Raw genomic sequence first — 23381 nt, 5'->3', positions numbered from 1 at the left:
GCTAGTTAGTAACAGGCCAAGAGGATGAAGTTGACAGCAAGGAATAAGTGGCATACTCCAGGGAGTTTGGAAGTAAAGAACAGAAATGTATTTACTTCATTAGAGTGATGATGGATTTTTCCTCTCTCTTCCTTTTTTAATGTGGGAAATGGTGGTGAAGTGGGCAAAAGGATAGTACTGTACTGTAGTGGTAATTTTGGAGTCTCTGTGATACTTAAGACAACATTCATGATGGTAGCAGCCTAACCAACAAAGCATCTGCTAACACCTTAAACTCTCTCAGGTTTATTTGAGCATGTCTTCCTGGGTCAGAGAGGCTACTTTGTCAGGTGCATGCAGTGTGCCCTTTAGCATTTTGGGTCATCACCTCTCCCCGCTTTCCTAGGCAGAAAATGGAGAAATCATGGAGAATAAGGTTATGCCAAGCACAACCTCCAGTATCAGAAGAGCATGCTCACATGGGGGCAAGCGCTGTTGCTCTCAGGTCATGTTTATTATCCTTTTATTTATTGTATTTAGACCCCACTTTTCCTCCAAGAAGTTCAAGGGAGCATAGTTCCCTTTACTCTCCAAATTACACTCAAAACAAAACAATTGTATGAGGGGTAGGCTGATAAGAGAGGCAGCCACCGGCCCACGGGTGAGCTTTCGTGGCAGAGTGAGCCTTTGAACCCGGGTCTCCCTCCGACCCACTCTAACCCCTACCCCACCCGCGGTGAGATGTGCCTTCGTCCTGCTCTGCTCCCCTTGCAGCTGCCTCCCCTGCCTGCTTCGCTTTCGCCCGGGCGAGGGGCAAAGCGAGCGTGCGGCTCCGCGGCCTTTGGACCCAGCGGGTCTGCGGCAGAGGGCGCTGTGATTGCCAAGGCCTGTGGCGAGCGAACGAGCTACTCGAGGCGGAGGCTGCGAGGGCACCTAGGCCTGCTTCCGGGCCGGCACTCGGAGAGGCGCGCGGTGGCGCTTCTTGCAATCACAGCCGCGCCGGAGCGAAAGAGGGCGGCGGCGGCGGCGACTCCTCTCTCTCTCTCCTGCCCTCCCTCTCCTTCTCCCTCTCTGTCCAGTCACGCGCAGAGAAAAAGAGGCAGGCTGGGCTGGATCTGCGGGCGGCCGCTCTCCGCCTCCTCCTTTTTTTGCAAAGCCCAGCTCTCCGCCCGACGCTCAGGCCGATTTAGTTGAGCAACACAAACAACAGCAGTAGCAACAGCAGCGTCCCTCGCTGACCCCGCGCGTGCAAAGGCTGCCCGGAGAGGCTGTGGAGAATCATGGTGAGTGTTTGTGTCGTCCCCGCAGCTCCTCTCTGGTTTTGTTTCACTTATTGGGGGGACCCGCCGGACGAGGGGGTTGGTGTGTGTGCGCGCGCGGCTCCTTCCTCTCCATCACTTCTCGGGTCCCCTGCTCCAGTTTCGTCAAACTTTCGCTCTGCTTTCCCCGTTCCCCGCGCTCCCCCACTCCAGGGGAAACTTCTCCGGAGCCCCTCTCGCTCCCGGGAGTAGTAGACACGGCACTTTGGCACGCTCTCGTGTGCACACGCGTAGCCCGCGGGGATCGACCCGTGTGGTGGGGCGCCGAGGCGAGCGTCGGGAGAGAAGGCGCCCACCCACTAGGCGCTTGGGCCGTCTCCTGTAAACAACGCGCCGAGGTGGCGGCACTAGGTAGGTAGGTAGGGGGATATAATTAATGCCAAGCCAGGAACCAACTTTTCCAAGGTCAGGTTGGGATGGTGGGGCAAGTGAGCGAGACGTCGTCGGATACCCCCCCCCCCCAAATCGAATGGGAACCAGTACGGATTTTCTGCTTGGGGGTCTTTCAGGCTTATCTGTTCATAGGCTCAGCCAGTCTCAGGACCCACCCTCCCCACCCCTAGCACCATATTTTGCAGATCAGTCTGAGGGACGGTCTACCCCTGGGGTGGGGAACCTGTGGTCCTTTGGTGGGCTGCATGTGCCATCAGTGTTTATGGATGATGGGATTTGTAGTCCTCTCGCATGTGGAAGGCCACAGGTTCCCCTATCCTTGGTCTCCTCCCGCCGCCCACCCTCTCCCCTTATAAAACAAAGTACTGGACTTCTCCATGGGTCTTATTCATCTCCCTGTTTCCAGATTGATCTCAAAGCCTGGCGTTAGCTTTTCCTTGCTGAACTCGCTCCCCGTAATGCTTTTGTGCTTTGCTCTCTTAGATCTCTGGATAACTTCCCTGTTTGTCTTTCCTGTTTTCTCTCCACAACTCTCTCTCTCTCACTCTTCTCTTTCCCTCCCTCCCTCTCCCCACTCCATCTGCTTCCCCCTTACCTAATGGTAAATAGGAAAGTACCCAGACTGGGGAAGTGGTTAGATGGGCACCCTGCACGTGTTTGGTAATAAAACAAAAGCTAGTGAGTGGAGAATGGAATGGAACAGAGATTACTTTCTCAGTAGAGAGTTTACAAAACAGGAAGTGAAGGGGGGCGGGCAGATAAAAGTGGCCTGCCCTAAAAATCCTTTAAAAAACAGAATACTTTAAATGTATCCTTTTCAAGAGAGTCTTTCTGGGGAATATCTTGAGTTAGCCCACGCTGGTTTCCCTGCTCCATTCTAAAAGCTCGGTTGAAAGGCAGAGATTATTAAGGGCTTGATGGTTGAAACTGGTCTTTTTGCATGGGCAGAAAACCAGCTATTGTGCCCAGCTTGGCACTTGGTAGAAAATAAAAAGGCTGCTTTTCATATTCATTTTGGGGTTGTTTTCTCCATAGTTGTACAGCAAAGTCTATTGTGTGAACTTGTAGCACGGCAGCTGCACTTTTGGTGATTCCTGCTTTTGACGTATCAATTGGTCCCCTCCCAGAAAAATCACGGCAGAGTGCACCCATAAATTTCTGCTGTGCACAACACACTGCTCTTTCCTCAAGATGGCTGAGTGCCTAAAGAGGATTGCATCCATCAGGATTAGGCACCCCCCCCCAAAAGAGCCTAGGGGGCTTTTGGTCAGGGTTCACATGCTGGCAGTGGGCAGAGCTCATGGCGGGTGGGGCCAGAACTAAAAGTGGGCGTGGCAACATCTTTTCTCTCACCTGTAGGCCCAAAGGTTGTCCAAAGGTGAATATAGAGAATTAACATTGATCATTAAGTGATATTATGGCAGTGGACAAAACTGTACTGTAACTTTTTAATAAATGGATTTTTAAAAAACTAACAAACACAACATCGATCCTAAGTCCTGCTGAGGGTTTTATGTTGCCAGCTGTAGCTTCCCACTGCATGTATGCAGGGGGAAATGGTTGCATGCATTTGGTACATGTGACCGTGTACACAGGTTTTATTGTCCAGAGGTGATACCTGTGCAGGACACCGACCATATGTGAAGCAGTTCTCGAATATGGTCTGAGTTTGGGCATGTGGTAAAAATGATCCAGGCCTTGTCCTATGTCGAAATCCTTCTTTTTAAAATGCAGCCTGACATGTTGTGGCGAAGGATGGTCGAGCAGAGGTGTGATCACATCATTCCACACTGCAAATGTGGCAGTTGCATGCTGTCACTTCTCTGCATGTCCAACTGTTGCGTACAATCCAGGGTGGATAAAAATCAGTAATTAAAAAATAATAATCAAAGATTTTAAATTTTTTAAAATTTAAATCGGATTTTTAAAATAAAATGCTTTTGGAGGAAAAATCTTTCTAAAGATAGTTTTCTGTTTAAGTTACATTATAGTCCAAAGGCTGTTCATCAGGAAATAAGGATTTGTTTTAAGTTTTTCATGCGTGCTAAAACTCAGCCTAAGTTGTTTTGGTTTTTTAAAATAGTTTAACCACATCAGTTAACAAACAAAGATACATATGCTATAATGCTATTGTTTTAGTTAAATAAATTGTTTCAATTGTTATTAAGGAAATTATTATTTTTCTCCTTCCAATAAAGTACAGCAAAAAAGTTGTCCAAATATAAACAGTTAACTTAATCTCACAATAATTTCATAATTATCTGTCTATGTATTTCTAATAGTATAACCAAATCAGTAATTTTTGATATAACTGTAAAAACTACTCTGAACATTTATTATTCCAAAAATGAATAATACAACCTTCATCTGGTTGTAAATATTAAGATTATACCAGCAAGAATGAGTCTTTCTGTAAAAAAAATATGATTTAAATCAAGTCTTACTGACTAGTGATTTAAATCAAGTCTTACTGACTAGTGATTTAAATTTAAATTGTGATTTAAATCAAATCCACCCTGAAACAATCCATGCTCATGAGACTCACCATCTGTTTTTAATAGTGCCTAAAAGTTTATGAATGAAGCATGAATTTGCTCCAGTGATGTGAGGTGGGAAATTTGACACCCCCCTCTTTTATAAATTTGTTAGTGACAATTAATGGATACTAATTGAAAATATGATATTAGGTTAGCTTGGCCGTTTCAGTGCTTTTAGCTTTGATTAATAAAGGCAAGTAGAATAAACATGAGAAATTAGATTACTCTCTAGAGCAGTGGTGTTCAACCAGTGTGCCACGGCACACTGGGGTGCCTTGAATGATGGCTGGGGTGCTGTGGGCAACCCTGGCCTCTATCTCTCTTTCCTTCCTTCCTCTTTCCTTCCTTCCCTCCTGATGCTTTCTCAAAGGCTTGCAGAGCTGTTTGTTGCAGCAGCCCTGGCTACAAGCTCCCCAGATGAATGGTGCCTCTTGGCCATGGGTGCTGGTTGCCAGGAGCTGAGGCAGCCTCAGAGTAAGCAAGCAAGCAAGCAGGCGAGGGATTTAGCCCGCCTGCCTGCCAGCCCTTGCTGTTGGGAATGGACAAAGTCCCAGGCCCCTGTGCGGCAGTGTGAGGAGTCACCTCTCTTTGGAGTAGGGGGGCAGCGGTGGCTGCCTGGAGGACTATCAAGGAGAGGAGGCTGAGGAAGCACTCCACAAGGGAACGTGTTTGAAAAAACTCTGCAGGCAAGGGGTGACATAACTGGGCTCCTGAGCCCCACAGGGGTACTGCAGAAAGAATGTACAGTCATACTTTGGGTTAAAGACGCTTCAGGTTAAATCTTTTCAGGTTGCGTTCCACGGCGACCCGAAAGTACCGGAAAGGGTTACTTCTGGGTTTCGCTGCTTGCATACGCGCAGTCGCTCAAAATGACGTCATGCGCAGAAGTGGCACACATTACTGATCTTCCCTAAATCAAAATGCCCTCCCTTTCAGGTTCAGGGTAAACCTCAAAAAGAGTGAACACTGAGACATCTTGGACAAGCAACAGTTGTTTTTCATTATTCTGATTTTTCTAAACACTAGATAAAGAAGTCACTTTAAGTATCTTGTCATGGATGTAGCTGAAGTCCCCGCACAGTGAAGGATATGCAACAACTAGTGGATAAGCAGAACATACCTGTATCAAAATACACATCCAGCCAATTTACTGGGACATGGATGAGTGTTGTGGTGTGAATCCAGACATGCATCTGTGTTGGCTGCATGTGGGATCAGGTCCAGAATGACTATATTTTCGCTACTCAGTAGTGATCTTTAACATCTAAGGGAGATAAAACACACAAATTGGCTTTGAAAATCAGTAGGACTGAGTTGTTTCCAAGCATGTGTCCTTCTTTCTCTCCCCCCCATCCTATTCTAGATATTCATTTTTGAGATCTCCTCTCTTATTAGTCCTCATTTACAGTTCTTTTCATTTGCAGTGTTCACTGATGCCTGCATACATGGATCTTTCATGTGGTTTGTCTTTATTTCAGACTGTCTCAAAGCTTTCCCACTGCGGTTTGTTGTTAATTTACATAGCTTCTTCATCTATTCAGGAATGTATGAGCTTGCAGTTTAGATCAAGGAGCACCACACAATGTACACAGAATTGCGGGTCTTCAGCTTACCTATATATCATTGAAAAACAAAACAAATTATACGTTTGCAACATTCTTTTATCACAGACTCCTACCAGTCTGGGCTGATTTTTCATACTGTAGGTCAAAAATGCAGTAAGGTTCCGTAGGGTATATAGGAATTGAGCAAGAAAGCAGCCATGCCCTGAATTTTATCTACAGTGATCTCGTTGTCACTAAGAAAGCAAACCTGTTTATGGACTGTGTTACTTTAGTCTTCAAGTCGAGGCTCACAGAGCTGAATATATATTTCCCTGCACAAAGAATGCTAGCATATGAGGGTGAAGAGTTCTAACTTAAATCTTCTCCCTGACAGGTCAGCTTTCTTTGTTTTGAACTTTCTTGCGTGAATATACTTTACAGTGTGATAAAATGGCACAGCCCAGACTGCAGGTTTTCTGTTTTGGTGAGAACTGCATTTCTCTGAAGAACCTGAATTTGAAGAGCAGGGACTTTAATGGCCTCTGGAATTTTGGATCTTCAGAAGCTGTCTTTGTTCTTCAGGGTGTATCTGCATTCTTAAACCACGGGCATTGCTTCTAATTCTTTCCAACTTGCTAATTCCACAAACCACTGAAACACCTCTTGTTAGACAAGTTCTTTTTTTGTTACAAAAGTACAGGCAACTGTTGGGAGTTGAGGTTGCTCTTAATAAGAGTTGGAGTGGTATGAGGGGATACAGAAGATGTCCTCAAATTAGAAGACTAGTAAAGAGAGTACGTAATAATCAATATTGCTTAGATCATGGGTAGACAGGCTAAGGCCCAGGGGCCGGATCTGGCCCAATCGCCTTCTAAATCAGGCCTGCGGACGGTCCGGGAAACAGCATGTTTTTACATGAGTAGAATGTGTCCTTTTATGTAAAAAGCATCTCTGGGTTATTTATGGGGCTTGCCTGGGGTTTTTACATAAGTAGAAAGTGTGCTTTTATTTAAAATGCATCTCTGGGTTATTTGTGGGGCATAGGAATTTGTTCATCCCCCCCGCAAATAATCTGGCCCCCCACAAGGTCTGAGGGACAGCCCCCTGCTGAAAAAGTTTGCTGACCCCTGATCTAGATGATGCCACAGCACTGATAAGCTGATGAAAGGCGCTTTACTGTCCCAGAGGCTACCAGGGACTCAGTGACAAAGTTGAGTCAAAGAGTACCCCCAGATTGCAATTTTGATCCTTTCTGGGTATACAAACAAACCCATTTCTGACCCCTGTTTTATCATGCAGACCATTACAGATTTCACATACTTGTTCAACACTCGCTTTGCCTCACCTGAACGCCCTGAAAAAAATAGAGAGAGGGCGTTTAGTGTTATCAGCATACATGGAGACACCTTGTTCTGTGTCTCTGAGTAGCTTATCCCAGCAGTTTCATACAAATGTTAAAGAGGATTAACTTCCGATTGCTAGTTGGAATACCCAGGGAGATGGTTTAGGAGGTTGTCCAGAAACAGGTGGAAGTGTGTCCTCACTTTCTGCCTGCCATCAGCAGTTCTGTTGTGTAATAGTGGTGTAAGGAGCAATAAGAGCTAGGGGGGGGGGTCCCCGTCAAGGAGCATAGCTGCAAAGTAGAGGCTTGTTATCTCTTGTACTCTGGTAGAAGACACAAGCTTAGCAGGTTCTAATCTTCAGATCAGTGTTATATAAGCATCCTGATAAAGAGCAGATAGAACAGTTCATGCTGAACTTCAAACCTCTGTAAAAAAAGGGAACATGAACCTCTCTTGGATAAAAAGCACCTCTGCATAAGACAAAAAAGGGATTGCTTAGCTGGCTTTCTTTGTTCCTCTTTCGAAAGGCTTCGGATAATGAAAAATGCATGCAGCTTACTTGCTGCGGCCCAATAAAGTAGGCTTATGTATATATGCATTGATATGGAAGTAGAAATTACTTACCGTATATACTCGAGTATAAGCCGACTCAAATATAAGCCGAGGCACCTAATTTTACCACGAAAAACTGGGAAACTTATTGACTCAAGTATAAGCTGGTTCACCACACCACAAACCTCCTGGTGGGCTAGAGTGCGTGTGTGCGCGCGTGCATGTGCACATGGCAGAGGGGGCTTCTCTCTCCCCCCCAGCCCCTCCCGTCCCCCTGCCTACCTAGGGTGCTGCCGAGAGGCTGGTGGCGGCAGCAGTGGAGGAGGAGGGAGGAGCAGTATAAGCCATGGAGGGCTTTTTCAGCATAAAATATGTGCTGAAAAAGTCGGCTTATACTTGAGTATATACGGTAAGTCATTTATGCACCTGCAAGTAAACAAATGCATAGGGATTGAAGTGGCAGTAAGGGGAAGAGGGGAGTTGTGAAACTTCTGTATTTCGACATGTTAGCAACATAGGAACCTGCCGTCCGCCAAGTCAAGACCATTGTCCCATCTTGCTGAGCACTGTCTACACCAGAGGTGGAGAACCTGTGAGCCTCCAGATACTGGAATACAATTCCCATTCTCCCCGGCCATTGGCCGTGTTGGTGGGGCTGATGGGAGTTGGAGTCCAACAACACCTGGAGGGCTACAGGTTCTCTGACCTTGGTCAACACTGACTACCGGTGGCTCTCCAAAGCTTTGGACAATCCTTATCTTGCCAGCTGGTGATGTCAGGAACTGGATGTGTTGAGTAGAGAATGAAGAACAGCTGCTGGAATGTATAATGGCTCATGGTATCATATTAATGATCCCTGAGGATCATTCTAGTCCAGCCCCCTGCAATGCAGGAATAGGCAGCTGCCCCAAACAGGGATCAAACCTGCAACCTTGGCATTATCAGCACCACGCTCTAACCAACGGAGCTATCCAGGTATATCTGGTTACAATAGTGATTGGTGCGACAGAGTAGTGAGTCTCTCCCCCCCACCCACCCACGTGATGTGTCTCATATTAGTTATCCATTGTTGGGTACTCTTCCCACAATTCAAATTATTTCCCCTTTGAATAAAACCGTTCTGTGGCTCTTTGTAGGGCCACTGTGTTGTTGTGGCATCAACTATCAGAAGTTGCTAGTCAATAAACGTGTCAGGCATCTAAGGTGTCAAGGGATCCTTCTTGTCTATAACTTCCCATCTTCTCCGCTTCTGGGGGTGCAAATGTTAATCGCATTCATGATGTGGATGGCCCTAAAATGTGTAATGTTTTATTATGTTTTATAAATGTTGCAAGCTGCCCAGAATGGCTGGGCCAACCCAGTCAGATGAGCGGGGTACAAATAATAAAACTATTCTAATTAATTAATTAATTAATTAATTAATGCAAAACAAAATCTCATTTGAATTAGACCAGAGGCATCTCCAGCCTGGCGTTTTGCTTCCCATAGTGGCCTATGCAAATTCGACAAGCAGGATTCCACAGGCTTACTCACTGCATTCTGCTATTGTGCATTTCAATTAAGGCGAAATCGCCACACCTTGGTAGGGACCTTGCTCAGAAGAAGGTTTCAAAAGTTGGATGTGGAAGAACAGGTCTGAGGAGCAGAGTGCCGCCGTGAAAATTTGTATTTTCTGCAGCGTGGCTTTAAGAGATTGGGAGCTGGATATGACAGACATGGTTGACAAAGGACCGCAACTGTGAATTTGAAATATCAAGCGTTGGTTTCTTTAAGGGGTATGGGCTCAAGGTTACACAGTGAGGTGGGAAAGGGGAAATGGTAGGAAGCAACACTCATCAAGTACAGTGGTACCTCTGGTTATGTACTTAATTCGTTCTGGAGGTCCGTTCTTAACCTGAAGCACCACTTTAGCTAATGGGGCCTCCCGCTGCCGCTGCACTACCACTGCACGATTTCTGTTCTCATCCTGAAGCAAAGTTCTTAAACCCAGGTACTATTTCTGGGTTAGCGGAGTCTGTAACCTGAAGCGTATGTAACCTGAAGCATATGTAACCCGAGGTACCACTGTATTGAGATTGAAACTGGAAAGGCTCCTTTCTTCAGTGCATTTGCTACAGCAGAGGTCTTCCCCCACCTTCTACTTACAACAAAAGATGTTAGGAAAAATAAAGGAAGCTTGTGTTTAAGGAGCTACGCATTCCAGAGTTGTCCTTTGTGGGGCTAAAGTTCTGGAACCTCAAGCTGATACGGCAATCCTGCATTGTCCATTGATGCCATTCAAAAGTCGCGGTGCAAGACAGCCCTGTGGAAATGAATGGGAGGCTAACTTTGATGGAAGATGTTCCGTGTTGCTGTTGAGCTGTAATTTTAAACTTACACAGGGAGAACTTACCCTGAGGAAATCTTGGCTGATGACGAAAGCAGTTACAAAATACACAGTCTCAAGAACAGCAAACACCGGTTAGTTTTAGTGGGAGACACTAAACATGGATTTATCCCTGTGCGCTGGTGGTTCTTATTTTGGATTAACGGGGACTGATGGAGAGGGTTGTTGTTTTCAGATAGGATTCATTCACATGCCAGCAAAGTCAGGCGGCACAATTGAGGTTGGTTTAGTGCTCTTGTGCAACAAACATAGCCCACGGTCAGGGATGATGGGAGTTGTAGTCCAGCAACATCTGGAAGACAACAGTTTCCCCAACCCTACACTAAATGGTTTGGGACACAGTTACCTTCAGAGCTGTCGTCCCATTTGAGCCAAAATTCTCCCTAAGATTTCCCATGGAGGCTCTTTTTTGCATCTCCCTCAATATCTGAGTTGTGCTTGGTTGGGACCTTCATTGTGGCCACTTCTTGACCTTGGAACCTCCTGCTGAGAAAAGCCCACCTCATCCCTCTTTGATGACTCTCCACCTCTGTGCAACATCACTTATCGCTGAGCAAGGATTTTGCCTGTCCATTTTGGGGGTAAATAATTTTTATTAGTTTTCGCGATACACAAATATTGTAGCTGAGAACTTTAGAACAATAGTATTGTAGAGTTGGAAGCGACCACGAGGCTCATCTAGTCCAACCCCCGGCAATGTGGGAATCTTTTTGCCCAATGTGGGGCTCGAACTCATGTCCCTGAGATTAAGAGTCTCATCCTCTACTGACTGAGCTATCCTGCAGGCATCCTGCATTGTCAAACAAACAGCCATTCTTATCTATACACAAAAGAAACTGCAAAGCATACAATAACAATTTCTTTAAACACAAAGAACCACAGGTGTATAATAGTTTGTTAGGGCTGTAATTCGGATTCAGTAATCGTAACTGAAATCAAAAGCAGAATCATAAAGTCCTCTTTACCTACAAACAAGATAAAATTGAACCAAAGTGTTATGAAATTATCCTTCTTCCTTTGGATCTTGGTAACTCAATTTGCCACCTCCCCGGTTTTTAAATACAGTGGTACCTCGGGTTACAGACGCTTCAGGTTACAGACTCTGCTAACCTAGAAATAGTACCTCGGGTTAAGAACTTTGCTTCAGGATGAGAATAGAAATCGTAGTGGTACCTCATGTTAAGAACCGTTTCAGGTTAAGAACCTCCAGAACGATTTAAGTTCTTAACCCGAGGTACCACTGTACCACCTCTCTGACATGCTAATTGATGTGTTTATTTGCTGCCTCTTTTCTTCTCGATTTAATTTTTTGTATTTTATTGTTGGCGTTACTTTTGCTTCCATGGTAAAACTGCCTTGGGCATTTCTTTGAATTGGAAGGTGGGGCTAAATAAAACACTCATAGCAAATAAATCAACCTCACTTTATAGCCACATTTGTTCATTCTGCCTTGGTCTTGCCCTTGCCCTCTGCCTCATGGGTGCTTTCTCTTCTTTTCTAGGATGCAGTTGTTCCTTACAAAGAAATCCTTCTGCAATATTTAAACGAAACAAGAAATGCCGTGAATGCAAAGTGTGCTGGGGCTGAGCCCTGGCAACTGGTAACATCCACAATTGGGGCTACCCTCCTGTTTGTTTGGCTATACATGTTCCTCTTCCAACAAGAAAGTAAGTGCTGTGTGCATCTCCGATGTGAGGAATTGGGGGGTCCACTCCATTTGCGTAGCATGATTTCATTTTTAAAAGCCCCTGACCTTCGTGGTAGCAAAGAGGTGAGGTTAGAAAGTCCCAACTAACTCTTCACCTTGTTTTATTTCCACGTCTATGGCTGTGTTTGGCCCTAAGACTAAACTATAATTTATGAGAGCTTGGCTTCTCCTCCAGTGCAGCTTCAAGGAGGAGAGCAGAAGTTTCCATTTCTCTTTAAGACTAACCACAGTTTGGTGTGTTGTCCAAATCCTAAACTGTGTTTAGCCTTAATATTAGTGGAAAAACAAGCCAGCCTGGTTTGGAGTTGGCTTGTGTACACAATCAGAGTTAAGGATAACCACAGTTTGCTCAGGTTTAGATGCATGAGCAAGCTGTAGCTGATCTAAAACAGAAATGAAAGCTTTCAAATTTCCTGTGGCTCAGCCAGGAGAGATGGGAGTGTGTGAGCTTGAGGCTCACTCAGGTCCATTTCTGTAATGCTTTATTCCAGGGATTGGGACCACAGACGCAGGGGCTTCTTCCCTATATAGCCCTTGGGACTCCCACATTGTTTTATTTTTTATTGTTTTTATTGTTATATTTTGTTATGATGCCCACTGCCTTGATACTTAACGTGACCGGGCCATATATAAATACTTCTAGAAATAAAAGGCTAAACTGTGGTTTCGTTTTGAACAGCTGGCTCCAAAATGTTCAAAGTTGGGTATTGTAGAAGAGGTCCACCAAATAAAGTTATATGTTGATAGGGTTCATGGCAAGAGAGAGAGAGAGTGTGCACAAGTTACGTACTCAGATGCAACAAATTCATAAATTAGCCATCACCTCTGCAGTTCAGGGTTATGGTATTGAAGAAATGTTATACTCTCTGTTGTAGGGTGTGATAGGTCTTGATATCCATGTGTGTGTGTGAGCACATGTGTCCTTGATGGAGAAAAGAAAGGTAGCATTTTAAATACAGACATGTTGGATAACACAGGCAACAAGTTGGTTCTTAGTTTAACACAAAAGCCTAGTTTTTGGCCTTCAATAGGTTCCACACCCCCTTGTTGGTATTAGTGTTTTTTCCTACAGCACATGTCCAAATGTGATCCGTGCTGCTTTCTGTGTTCATTCCACCCATAAGCTTTTGGATTGAGTTTATCCCCCCACCCCCATTGCTATGCACAGACAGGAATTCAGAAGGCTTCAGAGCATTTCCAGCTTCGCAAAGCAGACATCCATTTCATTTATATCCTTGCCCCTTCTGGTCTAAGAGCATCTGGGGAAGCTTCGCAGCTCAGAAATTTTGTGCATGCCAGCCTTCTCCTGTGTGCATGCAGGGCTTTGCAATTCCCAAAGATGCGCACACGGATGTGCTTGGGATCAGTAGGGGCAGTGCAAAGGTCTTGGCAACAAATTGCTGGGAACTTTGATGGCTAGAGGGCAGTGCAGGTAAGCATGCAAGAGGGGTAGAAGGCAGCTTTCTGAAGCAGGAAGCCTTCTGTACTCAAGAAGCAGGGATTCCTCTCTACCTTGGGAAGTAAAAAAAACACATTTGGAAATTTTGGGGCTGAATAATAATATTTTTTTTAAATGTTTTCTTTCTAGGTTTAACATCACGATCTAAAAAGTGGTTCTTCAGAAATTTACGCAAATTGCCCTTTATTGGAACTATTGTAAGTTTTTAAGCATTGAGCTACTTACCTATTTAATTTGCTAGGAGGAAACATATTTATTGCTCTTTATCATTTGGTGCTCAGGGAGGTGGAGGGAATTAAAAGCATACCTGTGAAAAGAGGTCACCTTGTTTAAAATTGAACTCAAGGCTTGAACTATTTTTTTTGCAAGGAATTTGCAATTAAATTATCCCCATGATTAGAATCTGTTCATATTATATTTGCATGTGTGTTTGTCTATCCTAACAGATAAAGAAACAGATGAATAAGACTATGGACGATATGGCCAGCACCTTAAGTTTCTTGAAAGAAAAAACGGGTTATGTCAAAATCCTGCCGGCAAAAGGTTTGAGCCAACCAGATGTGCTGAAGAAGATGAAAGAATACAGCTCTATGGGTATGAGTCTGAATGCATACTGGCACGTGTCAATCAGTTTCAGCATCTGCTATGCTCTGCTCCAGTGCCAATGTTAATTAATAAGCAGCAGCAAATGGCTGTGTATTACAAATACTCAGCCTTCATTCTCAATTAATGATGGAAGCATAGTTCTTGGAGAAGAGAACAAAATAAAAACCCTGCCACTGTCTCATAAAAGCGAAGTAATGTTGTTAGTTGCATGAATATGAGGAAATACTAACTTGACTTAGAAAGTTTGGAGAGCTCCTGTTTGGAGGGGTGTAAAACCTGATTTTCAAGATTTCTCCTTGCCATGTATTTTTCACAAGTGTTGGACATTTCTCTCTTCCAGAAAGAGATTATTATAAGTTTGGGTCCCATTCTGGAGCATGAATTCCTGCCACCTGCTGTTGTAATAGTAGTAATAATACGGATATTATTAATAATAATAATATTGTGAGTTATACCCTGCCCATCTGGTTGGGTTGCCCCAGCCGCTCTGAGTGGCTTCCAACACATATAGGTTAAAGGTAAAGGACCCCTGGACAGTTAAGTCCAGTCAAAGGTGACTAAGGGGTGTGGTGCTCATCTCACTTCAGACCGAGGGAGCCAGCGTTTGTCCACAAACAGCTTTCCTGGTCATATAGATCAAGTAAATCAATATTCCATTAGAATCCAATAGTAAACAGTAAAATCAGCAAATAATAACTTTACAGTTCCATGGTTAATCATTGCTTTTTAACAATAGTTAAAGAGGCAGGCTGTTTGCAAGTGCTTAAAAACCCCCTTGCCTATCTGCTGATAGTTGTCTCTGACAAAGGGTGTCTTAAAATCCCACATTGCCTTATTTTTATCCGCCCAATGCCTGATATGAGGTCAGGCGAGCGGCAGGTGGGTGTGACTTAGAAAAAAACCAGCCTTGTGGGTCAGAAAGGGAGACCTGTTGGGCCTAATTCTGCATGCAGAGTAAAGGTTCCCTAGCTCTGTGCTAGACTGTAGTTTTAATGTTGTCTCCATAGACCGTTGTGTGAACAGTCAATCAACTGCAGTTTTGATCGGCAAAGTGCTTTTAAATATGACGGGCGGTTTCTTGTCTCCGTGCTTTCAGGTGAAGTAAACTGGGAAGACGGGAAAGTGTCTGGGACAGTGTACAGCGGGGATAAGAAACTCACGGATCTGCTTGTGAAGGTAATTCAGTGTGGTAAAAGCTATATGTTTATCCTTCTGTTTGTTGAAGAAGAAGAAGAGTTTGGATTTGATATCCCACCTTATCACTACCCGAAGGAGTCTCAAAGCGACTAACATTCTCCTTTCCCTTCCTCCCCCACAACAAACACTCTGTGAGGTGAGTGGGGCTGAGAGACTTCAGAGAAGTGTGACTAGCCCAAGGTCACCCAGCAGCTGCATGTGGAGGAGCGGAGACACGAACCCAGTTCACCAGATTACGAGTCTACCGCTCTTGACCACTACACTACACTACACTGAATGCATGTGTGCAATTTTTTATTTTTTTAATGACTTGTTTTAAATGAAGCAAGTTCTCATTTTGTATTTTTTATGTTGTGAACTGCCCTGTGCTCTCTTCGGGTGAAGGGCGGTATACAAATTAAATAATAAGGATATCTAATTCTCCCTGTAATGAGGCGTTCTATTTTGAAGGAACAGGAAGGAATGTGAAGTGGAAAACAAATTGTGACAGGGGGAAAAACCCACCCCACTTGTGAGTGAATGAGGTTCAGGCAGGCCAGTGAAGTAGGTGTACTGGTTAGGAATCACACACATTGGAATTGGAAGCAGAAATTCCCCAGAATTTATGCCCTGTGAATCATTTCAAATGTATTAATGTGTCTTGCTCATAATTCTAAGATGTGGTTGGGCTACTACATGCTGTGACTTCTAAGCATTAATTCAGTTAAACCTATCCTTCCCCCTTCCCATGCCCAGTGGAGATAGGAATTGTAGGGAAAAGGTGGAAGAGTTTGGTAGACTGTCCCTACTTCTGCCACAGTCAGTTTACAAGGAATTTACTTAAGTTATTTTATCACCAATCGCTTCCCGTGAAACAAACCTGATGCGTTTCTGCAATGAGAGCACGCATAAAAAAAATTTCAAGCTTCAGGCCGGGATGCAAAATCTCTGCTTAAAAGGCTTGTTGAAAAAGAAAGGTGTTTAATAGTCTTCTTGACTCCCAAACAGTCCTCTGTATCTCTTTTTAAACTTGTTTTCCTTCCGTCACAGAAAATAAGAAGGAAGAAATGTCATGCTAGCTCTGTAGAGGCACCTGAGCCCCATGTGATTAGAATTGCAGCAGAAGAGCAGGGCTGTGCTTGCTCCCTTACTCCTCTGCAGGCCCCCCTCAGAGGTCCAGAGGGACCCTGGGCTGCTTCTGGGTTTCCCCAGAATCCCCAGCCACGATAGGAGTGGATGGCGACACCTGAAAATAAAACAAGGCACCAAAAGAAGAGGGAGGCACAAAAATATCACAGTTCTCCACCTTTCAACATGCACTCGATCCAACAACAGCCACTGAGTGGTAGCGCTTTGTTTATATAATCGGCCGATCTGAGTTCACCGTAGTCAAACCATGTGCCATCGGAACGGATATATTTGTCTTAATATTTGTGAACATTTTAAACTCTGAAATTTGATAAAATCTGTATCAGGTAGCCCCTCCCCCAAAACAGTCTCTTGTCAAATCACATATTTTTTTTGCTTCCACTTGCAGCTCTAAGATGAGCATGTTTGTCACGTTTTGGTCTGATGTGCTCAGGAGCAAGTGGTGAAACTTACCCACAATTCCAAAAAAATTAGCAAGGGCCTCCCTTTGAGGCCCCCTTTGAGCTTGAAGCCCAGGTCACGTGGTCTTCCTGGCCCCGCCTCTGATTGGTTCTGCTCCTCTGCTGCATTTTGCCGCCTGGCCCTACCCCTCTCCACGCCTTGGGTGGGAAGCCTCCTCTGTGTGTGCATGTAGGCTTCTCACATGGTTTAGCCTAGGGATCCCTGCTTCAGACTTTGCAGCCAAGGTGTGGATGTTGGCGGATGTGTGGAACAGGTAGGGTCTGTCAGGTTGAGGCCACCGAGCATAGCTCCACACGGCACTTCACACAGCTACCATCACGTGAGACGTAACTCGTATTCAAAGCTTTTGCGGTGTTTGGATGATATGATTGGTGAGAGTATGCAAAGCATTCTGGGATTAATTTTATAGCAGAGAAAACTCCACAGTGTCCTCCTGTGATTTCTCCGAAACCAGTCACCTTTGGTGGATGGGGAGCGAGGTGACTTTCTCCTGTACATAAGAAAACAGTGCAGCATCACCTTTTCAGGGTTTACTTTAGAGGAGCTATCTAACCTGAGCCAATTTTCTCCCTGAAGGTTTATGAGGAATTTGCATGGAGTAACCCGCTTCATCCAGATATATTTCCGGGCGTGAGGAAGATGGAAGCAGAGGTCGTGAGAATGGCTTGTGCGCTTTTCCATGGAGGGCCCAAATCTTGTGGAACAGTAAGTAACACGACATGAATCCCACTAGCTTCAGCCAATGTATTTGTGTAAATGTTAAAAGATCCACTACAGAAAAAAGTGTGTGTCTTTTTTGCCTTGTTTCCAAGGGAAGCTGCATTTGCTTTGGGTCTAGCCAACTCTAATGAAATTGTTATTTTATTTATTAGAATATGTATATAACCTGCTAGATGAAAGAGTTGCCTAAGCAGTGTACAGATGAAATTGTAGACAAACCATAGCTGAAATCCACAAAACAGTTGAGAAACGAAACACCGCTAAATTTTGTTTAAGTTTGAAAACAAATTTTACGTAGCTAAAATACAGGTAGCTAAATTATATGTCTGTGTAGGCAGAACATATATAAGCTATCCTGACAATTAACAGCTGTGCTGGCAAAAAGGTGACACAGTGGACACCAAAGGTAATTAAGAAATTGTGGACAGCTTGCCAAATACCTTGGTAGTTATGCAGTCCTATTCATTAACCTCTTTTCCAAGTTGCACGCTGCTTGGCTAGTTAGTTTACATAATGTCAGTGGTTGACCTGTGCAGGCAGTGAACTTGCTTGCAAATGTAAAAAGCCTTGTCATTTCTAAAGAGGACAACACCAAGAATTGTGGGTGTCCAGTTTTTGAAAAAGTCAAAATTGAAAGAGAATTGTGTTCTCCCCCCCCCACCTGTGTGTGTGTGTGTGTGTGTTTTATCACAGCAAGTTGTATGTAATAAATATGTTGGGTGAAAATTGTGATTGGTATTTCAGCAACTCATATGTTTAGTAGCAGCATCTCCTATATGCTGTAGCCAAGAAGGTGAGTGAATAGGCAGGAGTTCCTTTGGATCTAATGTGGATGGTGTTTGTTGCTGGAACAGTTTAGGGTCAGTAAGATTCATTCATTCATTCACTTTATTTGTATACCGCTTTTCCACACACACACACACACACACACACACACACACCTCAAAGCTGCTTACAACAAAGAAACAGAGATGCATTTCAAGCAAACATTGCAAAAACTTTCATAACATAACAAAATAATGCAATAGCAATTTCATAACAACCTAGCAAAACAAAAATAATATACAAAATAACCACATTTCAATACTGTAAATGAAACAAGGTTAAATGACATGCAGCATTCAATAGCAAAAAGAACAAGGGAGCTTCACAGTTTCACTTTCGATCTAGAAAAACACCCCCTGTGGTTTGACTCAGTGACCCTCTCCTGCAGCCACTTGCAAGGTTTGCAAGAATAAGGGGTGGGGTGGCAGGAAACCCCCCCCCCCAATGTTGCTAATGAAGATATGGGATGAGAGGCCTAAATCCAGCAGAGATTTAGGCATGCTTAACCCCATTAATTTTAACTTTGTGTCGCAGTTAGCCTAGGGTTTATGACCCTAGCAATGCAGCGTCCCATTCTATAAAGAGTGTTTCTCCAACTTGGGTCACCAGCTGTTACTGGACTACATCTCCCATCATCCCTGACCATTGGTCCTGCTAGCTAGGGGTGATGGGTGTTGTAGTCCAACAACAGTCAAGCTCTGCATACAGTCAGTCTGTTAAATTCAAGAGGCATTGTATGTGGGCCAGGATCTGGGAACCCTGGCTTTCAAAGATGTGAATCATTGCGTCTCACCTATGCCAAGAGGGTGATGGGGAGCAGATAATGGATGCCATAGATGGACTTGAAAGCAACTGGACAGTTGATTGGCTACAGATCTGTACTAGGTCAAGGGCTTGCCTTTTGATGGCTTTGATGTTTTACTGTGGTTTTATAGTTTGTTGGAAGCTGCTCAAGAGTCGCTGCGGCAACCCAGCCAGACAGGCAGCGTATAAAAGATAAATCATCATATCTTTACCCTGGCTTTTGATACATGAGATGCATGTATTCAGGACCTACCCGGTTCTTGCAATTTGTTTTACATATTTTAAATACTGAATTTTAAATGGCTGTAACTGCCCTGGAGCCTGATGATGAAGGGTAGGTAATAATCGAAATAATAATGATGCACTTTAAGTGAAGTATACTGATTTGCTTTTGTACCAAGAGAGATGAACATCTTTATGTCCATATTTATATTCTCCAGACGTTTCCCCAGAGTAAAACTGTCAGGTTCACAATACCGTTTCCAGTTCCTGGACGTACATGAACTTGCAAGATGTAATATTGCCATTCGACATGCAGTATGGTGTTAATCTTCTAACTCCATGTAAATAAAAACTATCAGAAAAACTACCAAAAATTTTAAAAAATTGTTTTTCTTTAGCCTCCACTGTGTTCCTTATGAACAACGAAACCAGCCTCTAGAGCTCTACTGCTAGGATGCTCATCTGTGCTATGGACTTGACTTATGCAATAGTTATCCCCTTTCTCCAGGGAACTGTAGTTCACGAGGGCTAGAGAAGGCTAAGGGTCTCTTGCAACCAGCACCCTCACCATACCACATTTCCCAGGAATCACTGAGGAAGCCGCCATGAATAAAATGCAATACATCTTAGTGATTAATGTAGATATGCCCTAAGTTTGCCTTTCACAGTCATCTGCGCTGATCCAAAGATACCTTCTGTACGTTGTCTGTATTCGTAGGTGCTTCTGTGCTTCATGTACGTTTTTAGGAATGTGAGTGTGGGGTGAATAATAATAATAATAATAATAATAATTTAATATTTATACTCTGCCCATCTGGCTGGGTTTCCCCAGACACTCTGGGCAGCTCCCAGCCGAATATTAAAAACACAATACAGCATTAAACATTAAAATCTTCCCTAAACAGGGCTGACTTCAGATGTCTTTTAAAAGTAAGACAGTTGCTTATTGCCTTGACATCTGATTGGAGGGTGTTCCACAGGGCAGGCGCCACTACCGAAAAGGCCCTCTGCCTGGTTCCCTGTATCCTCACTTCTTGCAGTGAGGGAACCGCCAGAAGGCCCTCGGCGCTGGACCTCAGGGGGTGGAGACACTTCTTCAGGTATACAGGACCTGAATGGGAGATCAAGGATAAAATTCCAGTTTTAAGTAGTGAGGCAGCTGCTCTTGTCCAACGGCAGATGAAAATTGCCAAGTGACTTCTCTGAAAGAGGCTTATTTGTGAGGAGGGCTGGTCCTCTTGTGTTTGTGGGGCTGAACCGCAGGCTGTTGTTGTGCAGTCTGGCCCACCAGTTGAGGCAGAGTGCTTCCAACTAAGCAGCGGCGCACTGAAACCACTGCTCTCTGTGCCCAGTCACCAGCCGTGACCTAGACTGGGTAAGGCATTGTTGCTAAAGAAGCAGCAGGCTCCCAGGCAGTGATGTAAGGAAGCAAGGGTTGTACTTTCGTGTGCTCGGAGACCTTATTAAAATTAATTTCTTGCAAACTCGTCTTGCAGGGTTAGCATCGCCTTGCAATCCTGTAGGGAAGGAGCTGCCCACAGACAGTGAAACTTAGGAAGGAGGTTAACAGTTCAAAGGACTCAGAGGTGTATGGCTAGAGGTTAATAGTGTTGGGATACTGCCAGGGAGATAAAGTCCATCATGGCCCCAAGCCGTCTGCCGGACGATCCATCGATCTCCCGTAGGCACGTAGTATCAGCGATTAGCGACATGAGTTTCTAGAAAATATCTTGCCACACTCCAGAGCTCATGCACACTCTTATCAGCAGATAATTGACAGCCAAAAGTTGCACTCAGCAGAGCATTATTTACAAGCTTTATTCAGCGTTGATCAGAACAGAGAAAAACATGACTGCCTGCGTCAGTGTCTCCGACAGAGAGAAAAAACGAAAGCAACAGAAAACATAAACATCCTGTGAACAGGACATGCGCAGACTCTCTGACTCACAAAGCCTGCTCCCTTTTAAGGTGGAACGGAAATATCCTAACAAATAGAACTCACTTGGAGCAGAAAATACGACATGGTGTTTTGCGGAGGCTGTGTGGCATAAGAAACAATTCTTCAATGATATGAATAGTTGCTTGAATAGCTGCATATTTGTTGGTGGTTAGCATTTACTTCGCATTTCCTCTCAAGGGTTAAAGGTCTTCACATATATTCTCAATGAATGCTTACAACTACCCTGTAAGACGGGCTAGTAGCCTTCTTCTTGTTACAGATGTGTGTGTAATGCGGCAGCTTGGTGGGATCATCACAGCTCATTCTCTTAATCACGAAGCCCCATTAGGTCTTAGGAGCCACAGTTCCATTTTGCACAAACGTACTGACACCACACTTTCAAAAGAGCCTAAATACCATTTAACTGAATCCGTGCAGACTTAATTTGCTGGATTCACCAGTGCAGCCTTTATTTGCTTAGTTAATTCTGTTTGACTTTTGGCAACATAAAATGGGTCCTTCTGCACTATAGAGAGAAAAAGGCTTACGTACAATTAACAATTCTTTTTTAAAAAGTGGTACAGTCTTTGTTAATTGATTATTGCCATGCCTGTCAATATATCTTCCTCTTTCTTTATTCTTGCTGTAAATTTCTGGAAACTAAAATGTGTTTTTGGAATTCTGAGTGTCCTTTTTTTGTTTTTGTTTTACTCGAGAGTAGAGCACGGATACTTCCTTTTCCTAATCTTTTAAAAAAATGTTTTTCTTGATCTATTTTCTCGCAGTATAGAATTGTTGAGTTTCAAGGCCCTACCTCAGTGCTTGGGCACGGCAAATGTTTATCCTGAGGCTTAATAATGATGCCTGATTAATGAAAACATAATTAGGGCATTTCCGTGTGCTCTGGTTTCTGTCATGGTGTTCCATTGCGCCAGAAGCGGTTTAGTCATACTGGCCACATGACCCAGAAAACTGTCTGTGGACAAACACCTGCTCCCCCGACCTGAAAGCGAAATGAGCGCCACAACTCCATAGTCGCCTTTTGTCAGGAGCTCGTCCTACACTTGAGTAGGACCCTGGCAGAGACACATGCCCAACTGGCATGTTCTCTCCCTCCTGGTTGATCGTTCGGGAGCTTCAAAAGCTTTCTTCAGCCGGTACATCACAGCGACTGATGCCAACAGACATCGGCACACTTAGGGATCTGCAGAGTCTTCACAGCTTGTGTAACAGACCTCAGCAACTCAGCATTTTGGCTAATCTACTTTATTTACATATAAACACACACGGAGCACTGCAACATGGCTCCCTCTCTCTCTAGCATCAAACAGCAAAGAGAAAGAACAAAGGACAATAGTCCCACATCACGGAACACAGTAGCACAAACATCCTGTCTCCGTCATTTCCCACTTTGTGGAGTCAAAACGTACACCCTCATGTGAAAGACAGCAATCCCATGACTGCAATCATGGAGCAGGAATTCTAACACTTTTGACTGGACTTAATTGTCCAGGGGTCCTTTACCTTTTACCTTTTGACTCGGGGCCTCCTAATACATGCATGCTGTGGAGCTCCTTCTTTGCCACTTCCTTTGTAGTTGCTTCAGATTTTTTTTAAGCCTACAGAGTTTCACTTCACAGCAAGTTTACATAACAACCTTTGACTGATTCCTCTCCTTGGGAGGTGCACCATAGAAACCTACCTCAGTCAACCCCCGCAAAACCAAACAACCTACCCTTAGATCTCCCCCTGCCGCTGCAAGCCAGCTGCAAGCTCCCATACTTCTGTGTCCTTCACTGACTATACTCTAGTTGTTAATCTAAAGAGGTAAGAGATGCCAGAGATTTTGCCATGAAATGTTTGTAAGAGGCATGGAATGTTTGCAGAAGTGTGTCAATGCAAGAGCAGGAGGAACAGGGAGAGATGCAATATGATCCTGGCCCTTTGTAATTAATTTCCTGAAATTAAAACTTGCAAATCTCTGCTGCCTTTGCAATCTGCTAGCATCCGCCACTCATCAAAAGCCACTGAGCCCAAGCATCTTCTACCTATTACTACCCTTCAAAGAAAGTTCTTGAGCTGTTACGCTAAACAAAGAAACTAAATGTGGTGAAGAACTGTAGCAATATTCTTATTGCCTGACCCAAGGAATTCCAGGGTGACTTTGCCACATCTACTGCGCCTGGGCATATTTTACATTGAGAAATGGGGAGCTTTCATTTTTAGTCTCCTCCCTTGCAACATATGACCTGCCACCT

The 23381-nt window shown here is 44.2% G+C and overlaps 1 protein-coding gene across 1 annotated transcript in view; it reads left to right on the top strand.

The window, feature by feature from the left end:
- Positions 1-673: 673 nt before the first annotated feature.
- Positions 674-23381, top strand: part of SGPL1 (sphingosine-1-phosphate lyase 1) — a 35192-nt gene continuing 12484 nt past the window's right edge. Inside the window, exons 1-6 of the mRNA XM_083503102.1 lie at positions 674-1262; positions 11555-11720; positions 13350-13417; positions 13667-13814; positions 14923-15002; positions 17190-17318. Coding sequence (XP_083359228.1) covers positions 1260-1262; positions 11555-11720; positions 13350-13417; positions 13667-13814; positions 14923-15002; positions 17190-17318 — 594 coding nt within the window. The 5' untranslated portion in view covers positions 674-1259. The remainder of the gene's footprint in view (positions 1263-11554; positions 11721-13349; positions 13418-13666; positions 13815-14922; positions 15003-17189; positions 17319-23381) is intronic.

This window comes from Podarcis liolepis, assembly GCF_965112155.1.
Source record: "Podarcis liolepis genome assembly, chromosome: 5".
NCBI lineage: Eukaryota > Metazoa > Chordata > Lepidosauria > Squamata > Lacertidae > Podarcis > Podarcis liolepis.
This window is presented reverse-complemented; position numbering and strand designations above follow the sequence as displayed.